The sequence below is a fragment of the Hoplias malabaricus genome, chromosome 12, assembly GCF_029633855.1.
Source record: "Hoplias malabaricus isolate fHopMal1 chromosome 12, fHopMal1.hap1, whole genome shotgun sequence".
Lineage (NCBI taxonomy): Eukaryota > Metazoa > Chordata > Actinopteri > Characiformes > Erythrinidae > Hoplias > Hoplias malabaricus.
The window spans coordinates 6,249,902-6,265,234 of NC_089811.1; the positions used below are offsets into that span (position 1 = coordinate 6,249,902).

At 41.0% G+C, this 15,333-nt stretch overlaps 1 protein-coding gene across 1 annotated transcript in view; it reads right to left on the reverse strand.

The window, feature by feature from the left end:
- Window positions 1-15,333, reverse strand: part of abca12 (ATP-binding cassette, sub-family A (ABC1), member 12) — a 62,244-nt gene that overhangs the window by 2,074 nt on the left and 44,837 nt on the right. Inside the window, exons 45-51 of the mRNA XM_066685853.1 lie at window positions 15,001-15,205; window positions 14,217-14,326; window positions 13,971-14,121; window positions 4,397-4,531; window positions 3,996-4,099; window positions 1,442-1,534; window positions 1,151-1,256 (exon numbers count right to left, since the gene is read on the reverse strand). Of these exons, the coding sequence (XP_066541950.1) occupies window positions 1,151-1,256; window positions 1,442-1,534; window positions 3,996-4,099; window positions 4,397-4,531; window positions 13,971-14,121; window positions 14,217-14,326; window positions 15,001-15,205 (904 nt within the window). The remainder of the gene's footprint in view (window positions 1-1,150; window positions 1,257-1,441; window positions 1,535-3,995; window positions 4,100-4,396; window positions 4,532-13,970; window positions 14,122-14,216; window positions 14,327-15,000; window positions 15,206-15,333) is intronic.

A 15,333-nucleotide genomic window follows, 5' to 3' on the forward strand; every position in this document is an offset into this window, starting at 1 on the left:
GGGTAGGGCTGAGGAAGAGGGCTATATACCCTTTAAAATGGTGATTTTTTTTCAATTGCACACGTCAAACGAAGGGCTATGAATGCCTTGTGATTCACTGGCAAGATGGCTGTGTAAGTGACCAGAAAAGCCAAATATGTTACTGTTTTTTTTTTCTTAAAACGATGATAAACATTGTATTCACATTGATTAAAACATCCTTTGTACTTAGCTGATGTCTGGGAATATCCAGTTTCACAGTTCCACTATAAATGTTAAAGCAATTACACTCTAGAGCTTGTGTCTAGCACTGCATTTAAGGTAGAACTGAATATTTCAAAGAAAAGCTAAATTAGAAGTTGTTTTCAAACTAAATATGTTTTGTTAAGTATAGTTCATCCAAAATTATAATATTAAAAGTAGTATATACGAATATATATTTCTAAAACTACATTTGTACTCTCAACTGAAGTAGTGGGGAGGGGGGGGGGGGGGTTCAGCTGTGTGGTGGGCCAAACGAAATATTACTGTGGACCCATTTTGGCATTCATAGGGATATTATTGTATCACACTGGAAGAGGCATGTGTTAAAAACAATAGTTAAAAACAATGATCTCTTTTGGTTTGAACGTCCCTTTAACATTGTGACAGAGTTTAAGGTCAAGCTTTGATTATTTATTTTAACCTGGAAGCTCTAACCTTCCATTTCCTGTCCAGATATGTCTTGGCTGATTGACTATATTTGAGTTTTTGGACAAATATCCATTTAAATATCACAGATTTTGATGTAACACAATAGACTGATAAGGCCCAGCTACTAGCTACTAATACCAGACATTCCGATGACTTGGAAAACTGTAAACCTCACTGATGTAATTACAGAGTCTTTCAAGTGCCAAATTAGCTGTGGTAAAGCAGGACAAGTGCAGAAACTGCAGCGCATAGAGCCCTCAGGACTGAGAATAAGACACCTGCTCTGAACTACCAATTAAAGGTTCCTAACAGTGTGTACAGAACAGCACAGGCTCATTGGTTCATGGTTACAATTGCTTACCATTGCCTAGCAGAATAACACTCAGCAGGGCACCTTTAAATGCTCCCTGAGCTTGTGCACAGAGCACAGTGATTTGTGAATGAACTCAATACTGTTGTCCACATTAAGTGCCTTTACCTTCAGGTAAGTGCTGGGGAAATGCTGCTCCATGAACCTGGTGATTGCATCTACATCACAGGAGGCTGAAGTCAGGTACATCTTCACCGTGAAGCCACTACCAAACCTGTTGGGTCAACACAGGTGAGCACTATCTCTCCACAAAGCAAACCAGTGTCTGTGAGGAATATTAGACTGATGTGTAACTTGACATGGAGTGGAGAACAAGGGTGAGGAGAAGAAAGAGAGAGGCGAGGCCAAGGGAAAGTGGTGACTAATAGGTTTGTGGAGGCAGAGAGAGAGGCCACTGACCTGTTCTTGATGTGTTGTAGGGAGCCCAGGCATCTGAACTGGCCTTGCACCATTATAGCCAGACGAGTGCACAGAGCCTCACACTCCTCCATGCTGAAACAATAAAACACAGCACAATGAGTTTGACAAAAAACAGTTTCCTGCTCTATTCTCTCAACATTTGAATGCAGCAGCTGTTTTTGCCTTTAAACCTACCCTTCTCCTGGAAGTATGTGACTTCTCAATGCTGCTTTCACATTTATTTGAAAATGTGAAGAACACAAAGCACTAAAATTATTTTTTGCATCAGGTTTTCATCATTTAATAATGGCATCTGAATATATTCATACTTCAGCCACCTTTTATTACTCTTCTAATTCAACTGTAAACAATGATAAATGTAAATTTTGAATGTGGACACAGTCACTCAAAAACTACCACAGTGCATCCAGTAAAAAAAAGCCAGTGTGGGGCTTCTTTTACACAAGGATAGGAGAAACAGGAGAACACAGAAAGCCAGTCTATTTACCATTCAACACAGATATAAGGGGACTTTATATAAGCAAGACAATAGCCATTTAAATAAAGGCTTTAAAATATTTACACATCTGTCCATATTCTGCTTACCACATTTCTTATCAGATTAGTGGTATGTACTGTAGGAAATATTAATATTCATTCATTATCTGTAACCACTTATCCAATACAAGGTTGCGGTGGGTCCAGAGCCTACCTGGAATCATTGGGTGCAAGGCGGGGAATACACCCTGGAGGGGGCACCAGTCCTTCACAGGGCAACACAGACACACACACCTACGGACACTTTTGAGTCGCCAATCCACCTACCAACGTGTGTTTTTGGACCGTGGGAGGAAACCGGAGCACCCGGAGGAAACCCACTCAGACACAGGGAGAACACACCACACTCCTCACAGACAGTCACCCGGAGGAAACCCACGCAGACACAGGGAGAACACACCACACTTCTCACAGACAGTCACCCGGAGCGGGAATCGAACCCACAACCTCCAAGCCCCTGGAGCTGTGTGACTGCGACACTACCTACTGCTCCACCGTGCCGCCCCAGTATTAATATCATGGTCATATATATTTTGGCTATGCATACACACACGTTTTTGCTGCATACATATACATTATCATACATGTTTACAAGTTAATTGCATTAATATAAGAAGAACTATACAAAAATACAATTTCTGAGATCAAAAGGGAAGTTCTTTTGTCATTGACAGGTTTATTTCTGAGGTATTGCTCCATAGCTGCTTTCTGCTGTGAAGGGGTCACTAAGGATTTAGGGAATTAGAGAACGATTAGATGACAACGATGATTCTTCACTGAACAACACTGATTATGGAAAAGACAGCACATTTTCCAAACATAAAAAAGGACTGTGACAGATTTAGTGGTGAGATGACCAGGGTGATAAACCAGGGACACGTAATGACAGGAGACAGTTGACAGCTGTTGACAAAATATAAAATGACTATAATATTGGCGCATTCCTCTCCACAATCATAACTTTGAAAAGAAGGAAAATCCTTCTTACTTTCAGTGGACGTCAATGTCAAATGATTTTATTCCAAGTACATTTTACTTACTTGCATTTCTATTGGTTCATTAAGTACAGCTGCTTTATTTAAAGTACTAAGTAAACTAAAAATCAACAAAAATATCTATATTATATAAATATATTTATTATCTTTTAGACAATGAAGATATTCATGTTTAAAGTTTGTTTAATTGTTGATTACTTTAAATTGTGTGGTGAGATTTTATTTTATTTATAAAATCTATTAAAATAGTGCACTAGTCTGTCTCTGGCTAAGCAGAGTTATTTATATTTAACACATGGACTGAATAACGGATCATTTGGACATGCAACGTGACATTAATTTTGTGAGTAAACAGAGCTGATGCTAGGTGTACAAGTTTGTTTTAAAGCTTTTTTTTTATAATGTATAATTGTAATTGAAAATGTAAACTGTCTCCTGTTACATCTCCTCTAATCTGTGACCATAGCATATTAATACTTTTGTATTACTTGTATTTGATTTTGTTCTTTTTAATTCTACACAACAGTCACACAGCTCCAGAGTCCTGCAGGTTGTGAGTTTGATTCCAGCTCCGGGTGACTGTCTGTGAGGAGTGTGGTGTGTTCTCCCTGTGTCTGTGTGGGTTTCCTCCGGGTGACTCTCTGTGAGGAATGTGTTGTGTTCTCCCTGTGTCTGCGTGGGTTTCCTCCAGGTGCTCCGGTTTCTTCCCACGCTCCAAAAACACACGTTGGTAGGTGGATTGGCCACTCAAAATGTCCATAGGTGTGAGTGTGTGTCTCCCTGCAAAGGACTGGCGCCCCCTCCAGGGTGTGTTTCCGCGACCCTGCGACCCTGAACTGGATAAGCGCTTACAGGCAATGAATGACTGAATTAATAATACTTTACAACACTTACCATAATATGACAAAAAGCAGGAGAATTAAACTTGCATTAAATGTAAACATTTCACAAAAAAAAATTTAAAACATATTTGTAAACCTAATAAATAGGACGTTTCCTACCTGTGTGATGTCAGAACTACAGCACATTTTCCCATCACCTCCTCTGAGATAATCTTCCAGAGATGCCGTTTGGAGCGGGGGTCCATTCCTGAACTGGGCTCATCCTGGTAGCGGGGCAAGCACAGTAAACAGATAAACATTTTGTATTTGTATTTCCCAGTGTAATTCCCCGTGGACAATGAGTCGATCTGCGCTTCTGGGAGCATCAAAGACTTAGTAAACAGTGTCAGGTTTGAACAGATCACTTTGCAGTGAACTAAAAGCCAATGTAAATGTTTTAGTCCACTGAACATCCCAGAAAGCAATCTGATGATTAAGTAGCAGTAGACGGATTTGCTGAGTGGAGAACTTCAAATATAAACTGTGAACTGCATTTTTTAGAAAGAGGTAGGTAATCGCACCAGCAGCAGGATCTGAGGCTGTCCAATGAGAGCCAGGGCAGTGGATAGCTTCCTGCGTGTCCCACAGCTGTAGCGCTCGCTGATGACCTGCCTATGGTAGTCCAGCTCCAGTTTCTTCAGTAGGTAGTTCACCACCTTCACAAAGATGCACACACACACACACACACACAAACACACACAAAAATGTTGTCAGCTGAGAACGCCAGAGTTAACTTTGGCAGATTAACTCACAAATATATTTGAAGAATATTTGCACCATATTTTCTCATTTTCTGAAGTCTTGCTCCACAGCTTCAACGCTCTTTTCTTTTTAGTTTAATGAAGCAGTAATTGCCCCCAAAAAGGCTTCACAACTTGGTCTAGCATGTGGTCTCAGCTTCATAATGAAACGCTCTGAACAGTGTTTTGATTAAATGCCTGTTGACATCTGACCCGCCACAGAAAAGCACGTCATGCATGCTACATCCATTTAATTAATTGGATTCCTACTTCAAAAGAGCTAACCAGCCACTTTCTGAATTTCAGCAGCTCAGTGTGGATCTGTGATGAGCTATAAAGTGCTCTCACTTTCAGTGGGTTTATATTCACCCCCTGACTGTCCCGTTTGAAAGGAATAGTGCTTTTCCCACGGGTCGTCGGGATTTAGAGAGCGCTTGTCACAAATCTCTTGCTAATCTAAGCTAATGGGCCGAGCCACGGAGGGAGGCGCCAATGCCGCAGCAATGGTAAAAGATGACTGATACGGCTTACAAATCATTTCCCTTTAACCAAGAGCTTTTAATGGTGTAATAATGCACTCGTTTAAATGTGGGATTTTCATTTCTGAACGATTCTCGACACTTCGATGAAGACATAAGTGTCAAAAACAAGGCAAACACATTTACAGTGTCCTCGCCTTGACTTCACACTTCTGAAGCACTCTTTCTCTGTTTCTAGAGATGACTCACCTTCTAAAAGGCACTGAAAGTGTCCACTGTTTCCATTAGTCTTAGTGGGCTGTGAGCTGCTCTAAGAAAAAGGCTCGAGTTGAAGCCATTACCTCTATCACCATGAAGTGGTGAACCACATTAAAATGATAAAAACCATAACAGTGCAGAGTGTCACCCTCCTAATGCTCATATGTAAAGACACTCCAACGTTCATGTCTTAATAAATGGCTATCACAAGTTCTGATCACTACAGCAAGCAATGACTTAACAGATCAGAAGGATGAGAAGGGATGAAGAATGTATGGAAAAGTAGAGTAAGGGGGTGGAGACTGTACTTTTGAATGACAAGTGGCTCTCAGAGTAGCTCATCGGGGTACACTCACTGATCCTTATATCTCATATCAAGCCCTGCCTTGAAGGTCCACCGAGGTCCATAAATGGGCCACAGTGGAGTTACAAGAGTGGTGAACCTTCCCAGTAAACAAGGAACGTCCCTGGACGTTCAAAATAGGTCTAAAAGTAGTCTGTCCGTCGAGGACATATTTTAAACGTCGATGGCCGTCCAAAAACCATCTTAATAAGTTAGTTAAGTGGTGACCAATCGATAACGTCAGTGGACGTCCAAAATGTGTTTTATACAAGTAATTTATTTCGGGACCAATTAATAACGCCAATGGACGTCCAAAAATACGTCTAATAGTCGTCTTTTCAATGTCTGTGTTTGGACGTCTTTTCAACTTTCATTTTCAACCTTAAGAGAACGTTGATTAGACGGCAGTCATTACGTTATTTCAACGTTGAATCAACGGCTAATTGTTTACTGGGTTACTAATTCTACCACGTGGGTGTCACCTTTGTGCTGGGAGTATTCCATAACCACAAAATAAGCAAATTCATTTTGGTGTTTCTGTGTGTTTTTCATGATAAATCAGTTAACTCTTGGTGCACCATACAATAGTAGTTTCCTGTTATTATTTGCATTTATCGTTTCTGTTGTGAAATTTAGCTAGATTTTGGAAAATTCAGATACGTTTGGTCAATGGTTTTCTGTGGAGATGCAGTGACTGCGCTTCTGAGTAGATGAATTCACTCTTTAGAAAAAATACCCATACATTGTGGCCACATATTGTAAATCAGGTAGCGATTGATTCAAATCTTTATTCCAATTTTTAAATTTTAAGAATCACAAGGGATATTTTCACTAATGCATATATTTCTTTATACATTAACTGACAATACTGGTGACTTTTGGTGTTTGTCATTATTGTGATGATGTACAGTACCTGTGACACATCACCAAGAGAAACCATTATGTATACTTACCTGTACTTACTCACCTGCATACGGGTCATGTGAGAGGGAAAAGAGTACTATCTCTTGATGCTGAGTTTTACTTACCTGGTTGAATCCATTCTCCACAGAGGGAAGGGGGAACTAGCATCTAGAAGAGGGAAAATATATTATCTAATAAATATTGATATTATGAATGAACGTTAAACATGCCATGGCTGTAACTGAATCTTGGTACAGTTGTTAGTTCATTGTTAATTTTTATTGTGTATGAAACTTGTGTCCAAGATACTTTAACTTATACCTCTTAAGGGAATGGTATATTCTAAGGGGCGGGGCTACCTATATATATACCACACAAGGGTAAAAGAGGGGGACTCTGCTAGACCGTAGCGAGAGGAGCATAACCTAAGGGCATAATAAGACTCAATTGATTTAGTTGTCTTTATCCTTTTTGTCTCTGCTTATAGAGAATTTTGTTTTGTTAATTTTTTTGTTCACAAGGAGCGCGCGTGTATATATATTGTAAATAGTAATTTAAAGTCTGGTGTGTAAATAAAGGTGGAAGGGAACCAAAAATCGAACCTCTCGGTGTTATTTCGAGTCGACCTTATAACATCTCGGGCCTCTCGCCCGACTCTACCCATAGAGAACACCTCCCACCATTTCACTTTGCGATGGTGTAGGGGTGAGCTTTATCACAAATGGTGGCAGTGACTACGAACCTGATGACAGCAACCACCTATAGTCTACGACAAGAAACGAGAGAGAGGTACGACGCCGAAAAGCAGAGGAGCGTTGTGTAACTCCAACAATTACCACTAGGAGAAGATGGCTCCCAAGAAACCACCAGTCACCCAGACACGGAGCGAAGAAGAGGAATGCGAGTCAACCACCGTCAAAGGGAATACATCGGAGATCACTAACTTACAGCAGATGCTCGAAAGCTTTTTCAGCTCTCAACAGCAGAGAGATGAAGAACTGCGGAGAGAAGCGACGAAGCAAGAGCAGAGGTGGCGTTCCCTACAACACCAGTTCGGCCTTCTACAGGAAGAAGTACGGAGGGGCCAAAGTGGAGTACAACAACACAGGGAAACGGAGCATTCCACAACAGCATCGCACACAATATACAGACCCGCGACTCCGGCAGTAAGTGCATACGACGCGATGGGAGAACAATTAAGGACAACACAGGTAGCGTGGCCAAGACTCCCGCAACTTAAAGATGATGATGACATCGAACATTACTTCATAATGTTTGAGCGGTTAGCGCTAGCGGCTAGATGGCCGAAAACGGACTGGGCTTTTCATCTGGTCCCCTTGCTGGAAGGAAAGGCAAGAGCAGCCTACGTCGCCATGAGCGTTGAACAGATAAATGACTTTGAAGCAGTGAAAGAGGCTATTCTCAGAAGGTTTGAGATTAACCCTGAGACTTACAGACAGCGTTTCCGTAAAGGGCACGTATTAAACAACGAGACGCCGAGGGAACTATTCACGCGGCTCACGGGACTTTATGAGAGATGGATACGTCCAAAAGACAAGACAAAAGAGGACATTGGACAAACCATCGTTCTGGAACAGTTCCTGAGCGTAATCAATCCAGAATTGAAGAGCTGGATATTGGAACGCAGCCCGACTTCTGCGGAGCAAGCGGTTGAAATGGCAGAAGCTTTCATCGCGGCACGACAAGCCGAGGGAGAGTTCCAGCTCCGAAAGTCAACCTTCACCAAACAGACCAGTAAGTTTGAGAGACGTGACTATGGTAGTGGTGTTGAACGTTCAAAGCCAGCCTTTAAAATGCAGTGGCATAAGTCCATTAAAAGCTCAGCTGAAAAACCAAAAATAAGATGTTTTAGCTGTAACCAAATAGGACACAAAAGCTCTGAATGTCAATATCCTCCCACTAGCTCTAACCAACTGTGCTACACCCCTAGAAAAGAAAATCCTTTTAGTACACAGGAATGTAATGATGAAACCACAGTAACAGTTAAATTGAATGGCAAACAGTTTAGGGCTTTATTAGATACTGGGGCAAGCCAAACTTTAGTCACACAAGCATGTCTTGAAAACTCTCAATATAGCCTTACAGGTACGTTAAAGGTCAGATGCATACATGGTGATGAGCAGATTTATCCTACAACTGAGATTAATATATCAATTAAAGGGCAATCCTACCTGGTACGCGTAGGAGTGGTACAAAACTCTCCATATCCCATCATACTAGGCAGAGACATCCCTATTTTGATTGATTTATTGAACTATAAAAATGTAAAAACGGCAGAGGCTATGGTAGTGACCAGGCAAAGCAAAAAAAATTTAGCCAAAGAAACCACAGAACTTTTTAAGGAATTGCCATATGCTGCAGAAACTAAAAAAAAGACAAGGAGAGATGTAAGGAAAGCTAAAGTTATGGGAACCAAATGTCTGGAGAAAATAGAACTGCCAGATACAGATAACATTAGTTTACCCATTAACTTTGAACAACTCCAAAATTTAGATGAAACTTTAAAACCACTATTTGAAAAAAGCAAACACTATAGTGACATCTCTGATAAAGGTTGCCACTTAGCGATTAAAGATAACAAGCTATATAGAATCACTGATAAAGGTGAGCAACTAGTACTCCCGGTAAGCCTTAGGGAGAAAGTGCTTAAAATGGGACATTCAGATCCCTGGGCAGGCCACTTTGGGCAAGCTAAAACATTCAGCCGCATAGCATACAGATTTTACTGGCCAGGTCAGTATGCAGATGTGATTAAATACTGCAATAATTGCCCGGAATGTCAACTCACTGCAACTCTAAAAAAGTCAGACAAGGTGCCTATGGTGAGCATGCCTATAATAGACATACCATTCTCTCGCATAGCAATGGACGTAGTAGGGCCGTTACCTAGAACAAAAAACGGAAACCGTTACATTTTAGTAATATGTGACTATGCGACAAAATATCCAGAGGCTTTTGCCCTCAAAAACATTAAAACTCGTCAAATTGTCAATGCTCTGATACAACTTATTTCAAGAGTAGGGATCCCGAAAGAGATATTGACAGACAGGGGCACTAACTTCACTTCAAAACAGATAAAGCAAGTGTACGATCTATTAGGCATTAAAAGTATTCACACCACACCATATCACCCTCAGACTGATGGGCTAACAGAACGTTTCAATAAGACTCTGAAACAAGCTTTACAGAAGGTGACGAACAACAACGGTACAGACTGGGACATGTGGTTACCCTATGTGCTGTTCGCATATCGTGAAGTACCTCAAGCTTCCACCGGCTTTTCCCCGTTTGAACTCCTTTATGGAAGACAGGTGAGAGGTCCGATGGATGTCCTGAAAGAAGCTTGGGAAGGTGAGAAGAGTGAACAGAAACTGAACATTTTAACGTATGTCTTGAAGATCAGAGACAAGTTGAGTCAATTGACAAGTACTGTCCATGAAAACATGGAGAAAGCTCAAGTACAGCAAAAACACTGGTATGATAAAGTGGCAAGGAAGAGAGTTCTGCAAATCGGGCAGAAAGTACTTATTCTACTACCCACCAGTGACACTGGGCTTTTAGCCAAATGGCAGGGGCCATATAAAGTGCAAAGACAAGTCGGAGAAACTACATATGAACTCCACCTGCCTGACAGACGGAAGAAATTTCAGAGCTTCCACATTAACATGTTGAGACCCTGGAAGGAGCCTGAGAATAAGAGTTCGGAGCAGCTATGGATAAGGGCCGTTCATGATGAAGACGAGGTGGCCGAACAGTATTTCCCCACAAGAAACGAAGGTTTCGTTCTTCCAAAGGTGCCCCACTTAACATCACAGCAACAACAAGAACTACTGCACGTGGTCCCACCTAAGCTTTTCTCAGATGAACCAGGATTAACAGACGTGACCCAGCATAACGTCAGACTCATCAAAGATGAACCGATTAGGCAGTTCAACTGCAGAGTTCCAGCACGACTTGTCCCTGAGTTGAAAAAAGAAGTTGAGGCTATGATCAAAATGGGAGTAATAGAACCGTCAAAGAGCGAATGGTGCAGCCCTGTCGTCTTGGTTCCCAAGAAAGATGGAGGCTTACGGTTTTGCATTGACTTTTCAAAGCTAAACGCCGTGTCTGCTTTTGACCCATATCCCATGCCAAGAGCAGATGACCTAATAGAGAGGCTAGGGAAGGCTAAAGTTCTGTCCACGGTGGATTTATGCAAGGGATACTGGCAAGTTCCACTCAGCCAGTCCGCTAAAGAGCTGACTGCATTTAGAACACCATCAGGACTATACCATTTCCGTACAATGCCATTCGGATTACACGGTGCGGCTGCAACCTTCCAGAGGTTAATGGACGACGTTCTCAGAGGTACGGAGGACTTCGCGGCAGCTTATATAGATGATGTGGTGATCTACAGTTCATCATGGGAAGAACATCTACAACATCTAGGCATTGTCCTGAGGAAGATCGCAGATGCAGGTCTGACAGCAAACCCCAGCAAATGTCATCTCGCTCGCGAGGAGGTCTCATATCTAGGTTACATCCTGGGCGGGGGTCAAATAAGACCTCAAGTGGACAAAGTTGAGGCCGTGAGGGCAACACCCCAACCTAATACAAAGAGGAGGGTACGTTCATTTTTAGGTCTTGTGGGATGGTACCGCAGGTTCATCCCTAATTTTTCAACTAAAGCAGCAGCACTGACGGATTTAACCAAGAAGGACATGCCTCAAAGGGTTAAATGGACAGAGACCGGTGAGTATGCTTTTAAAGACCTCAAAAATGCATTATGCCAGGAACCAGTTTTAGCCAGCCCTGATTTTTCGAAACCTTTTATTGTGCAGACTGATGCATCAGGTACAGGGTTGGGTGCTGTCTTATTACAGGGGGAGGACGATGAGAGAAAACCTATCCTGTATATTAGCAGGAAACTGTTTCCACGTGAGACTAACTACTCTACCATCGAGAAGGAGGCTCTCGCTATCAAATGGGCGCTTGACTCTTTAAAGTATTACTTGCTTGGACATGACTTTGTTCTAGAGACAGATCACAAAGCTTTGCAGTGGATCCAAAGAATGAAAGACTCTAATGCTAGAATCACACGATGGTACTTGTCATTACAGCCCTATCGTTTTACTATAAGGTATAGAAAAGGTACCCATAATGTAACAGCTGACTACCTGTCCCGCCGCTGGGAAGGCGTTGAGCTTAAGGAGGGGGGTGTGTGATGATGTACAGTACCTGTGACACATCACCAAGAGAAACCATTATGTATACTTACCTGTACTTACTCACCTGCATACGGGTCATGTGAGAGGGAAAAGAGTACTATCTCTTGATGCTGAGTTTTACTTACCTGGTTGAATCCATTCTCCACAGAGGGAAGGGGGAACTAGCATCTAGAAGAGGGAAAATATATTATCTAATAAATATTGATATTATGAATGAACGTTAAACATGCCATGGCTGTAACTGAATCTTGGTACAGTTGTTAGTTCATTGTTAATTTTTATTGTGTATGAAACTTGTGTCCAAGATACTTTAACTTATACCTCTTAAGGGAATGGTATATTCTAAGGGGCGGGGCTACCTATATATATACCACACAAGGGTAAAAGAGGGGGACTCTGCTAGACCGTAGCGAGAGGAGCATAACCTAAGGGCATAATAAGACTCAATTGATTTAGTTGTCTTTATCCTTTTTGTCTCTGCTTATAGAGAATTTTGTTTTGTTAATTTTTTTGTTCACAAGGAGCGCGCGTGTATATATATTGTAAATAGTAATTTAAAGTCTGGTGTGTAAATAAAGGTGGAAGGGAACCAAAAATCGAACCTCTCGGTGTTATTTCGAGTCGACCTTATAACATCTCGGGCCTCTCGCCCGACTCTACCCATAGAGAACACCTCCCACCATTTCACTTTGCGATGGTGTAGGGGTGAGCTTTATCACATTATGTTTTACATGTTTTACACCCCCCATCTTTTATATTTCCCTTTCCCTCAAGTTGTATCTTGCCAGACTGCCCCCGTAAATAAGAACTATAAGAAATATGTTACATTTGATGTTTAATATATCATTATGTTTTAATATCATACAAATATATATATTTTTATTTTATTTTACACCATGTTTCATAAGAATTTAAATATTCTGACTATAGAATACACAACATTTCAGTGACGAATCTCTCAGAGATACACTGCCCAGCTTCCTTTCACTCATTTTTCTTCGGACACAATATTGTTTTTAATGAGCTGTATTGCCAACGTGTCAAATCTGCCTAGATCAGCAGAGTCATGACAAGTCCTTAAGAAATGTTGTCTCTCCGGCTTGTTTATGGCTAATGAAGATTTCACTAGAGTGGCCCGAGGCAGGTTTTTCCATAAATGCCCCTTCCCAATAATCCTGTGAGAATGGAAGATTAATTAGCTTCCTCTCTAATCAATATGGAGACGTGCCAGCCCTGGCCTGTCAAATTCAATACTCTGCTCATACCAAGCTCCCTCTGCGCCGACACTAAAGCAAAGGGCAATACTCCAGTGAATCCGTCTCAGCCTTATATTTAGATATATGCGGAAACAAGTCAGTGCCCTGCAAGTTGCTGACTAACAAAAAGTCTGAGAACAAAATAGAGTTTTAAAAAGTTCCTTAGAGGATATATTACTGCGAGTAAACACACCAGGCAAGGGTTAAATGTAATAATGAAAAGAAATGACAGCTAATTTACTTCCCCTCCCTGTGCTCTTTCCAAATTAATCCAAATCAGCTACATTCGGTCGTAGTCTTGAGGCTTGACCAAACTTATTTTTTATCATTCTTCTGATTCAAAACGTTTGATGTTTAATTGATGAGTTTCTGTGGCACCGCAGCCAGCTCTGGTCAGCTGATAAAGTCAAATGTTTTCCACCAGCACTATCATATGGTTGCTGTAGCAACACCAGAGACTCCAAATGGTATGATGTATCAGTTTAACAAATGGTGGTCAGGTTATCGATAAATATCTCCAGGGAACATCCATCGTTTTATCATAAATGTAATCATCAGTCTACGTTCTATGACTGCATTTTGATATTAAATTTTTACATTAACTGTTGACAGTAAAATACAAAAAGTAAGTTTTACACGTTTTGTACTTTTATAGATTAACATAACTAAAAATATAAATATCTCTCATTTAAATACTGCAACCAACAGTGCGCATTTATCATTAAATCAAATCCCAGCAAATGTATTGACCAGAGGCTGATTTATACCAGTCGATGACCGCTCAACACAAATGTCTGGTACATACGACTTGGTCGTTCAGTCGTCTTTAAAGTTGGCTTTGTAGACCATTGATTTAAGTGTTGAACAAAGACAAAGAGGCAGTCTTACCCCATCTATCTCTCTCTTGGAGATGCCCCTGATACGAGCGTAGAAGTACAGATGCTCCTCTCCAGTCAGCAAGTCATCCAAAGCATCCACTTGAGGGCAGTAACCAATGTTAATGCCCTGTGTCCTGCAATCGATCATATTAACCATTCGCCTGGAAACAAGACACAAGCAGATTTAACAGGGAACTAGTGCCAACATATGTAGAAACACTGAACTAAACAGACTTAATAAGGGAGAAAACCTTACCCATCCAAGTCTAGGACTTGAGCTGAGCCATAAGAAGGGCTGATGTCTCCTGTCAGCATCTTGAAGGTAGTGGTCTTTCCTGCTCCATTGACACCTAGCAATCCAAAGCACTAGAAAAGCCAAAACCATCTTAAGTGAAACAATATAGTTTTCACAAAATACAGATTTGGAAGCACACTGTAATAAAAGTGTGGTTGAGAGGTCATCTAGTATCCCTCCACACATAAAAAAATAATGTCAAAACTGTCACAGATTCTTTCACCAAAACTTGAGAGTGTAAGAGTTTTTGTATCTCTCTTAATATGAAAATCCTGTCAAATAAAACGTAAAATAAAATCTCTATGAGTCTCTACCAAGTGATGAATGTGATCTACAGAGGGATACGACACAGTAAAGTAAATCTAAAGTGTTTCATTTGCTATTAGCAATGATTTTAATGGTAAAATGGGATAGTACATTTGTACTGTGGAAGCTGTGAACATTGTGACTGTCTACTCTCTCTAGAGATTCACACCCTGCATTCCACTTTAATGGGATTCGTTTGATGCAAGATGAGATCTAATTTTGCAGTAAAGAAATGCTCAACTTGGCATTCATAATATTCCTGATGGTCCCAGTGGGTAACCACAGCAAATTCTGTCCAGAAACTCAGTACAAAATGAACTGAGCTATCAAAACAATTAAGCTAATCACATTCATTTAACTAATTAAACTAATTCACAATTCATACTTACAGGAATGTTTGAAACGAATATTCAAATCATGTACGGTTTAGTAAACTGACCTCTCCCGCTGGTATGCCAACAGACAGCTGCTTCACGGCCTGCACTTTCCGGTTCAGATGCTGGTAGACTTTGGTGAGCTGGCTGACCTGCAGCAAATCTGAACTGGCCGCTCCGCTCTCGACACGCTGGCGTTCAGCCAAGACATCCTCATCCTCGTTCAAGCTTCCTGTCTGAGGCACTGACTTCTTCCGACAGAATAGGCGCCTTATCCGACACAGACATGAGAAAATAATATTTAAAAACTGTTTAATATGATTCCACAAATTCATCTCTTACCTTTAAATAAACAATTATTTACCATCATTTTAAAACAACTACTTTCTACTTTACTT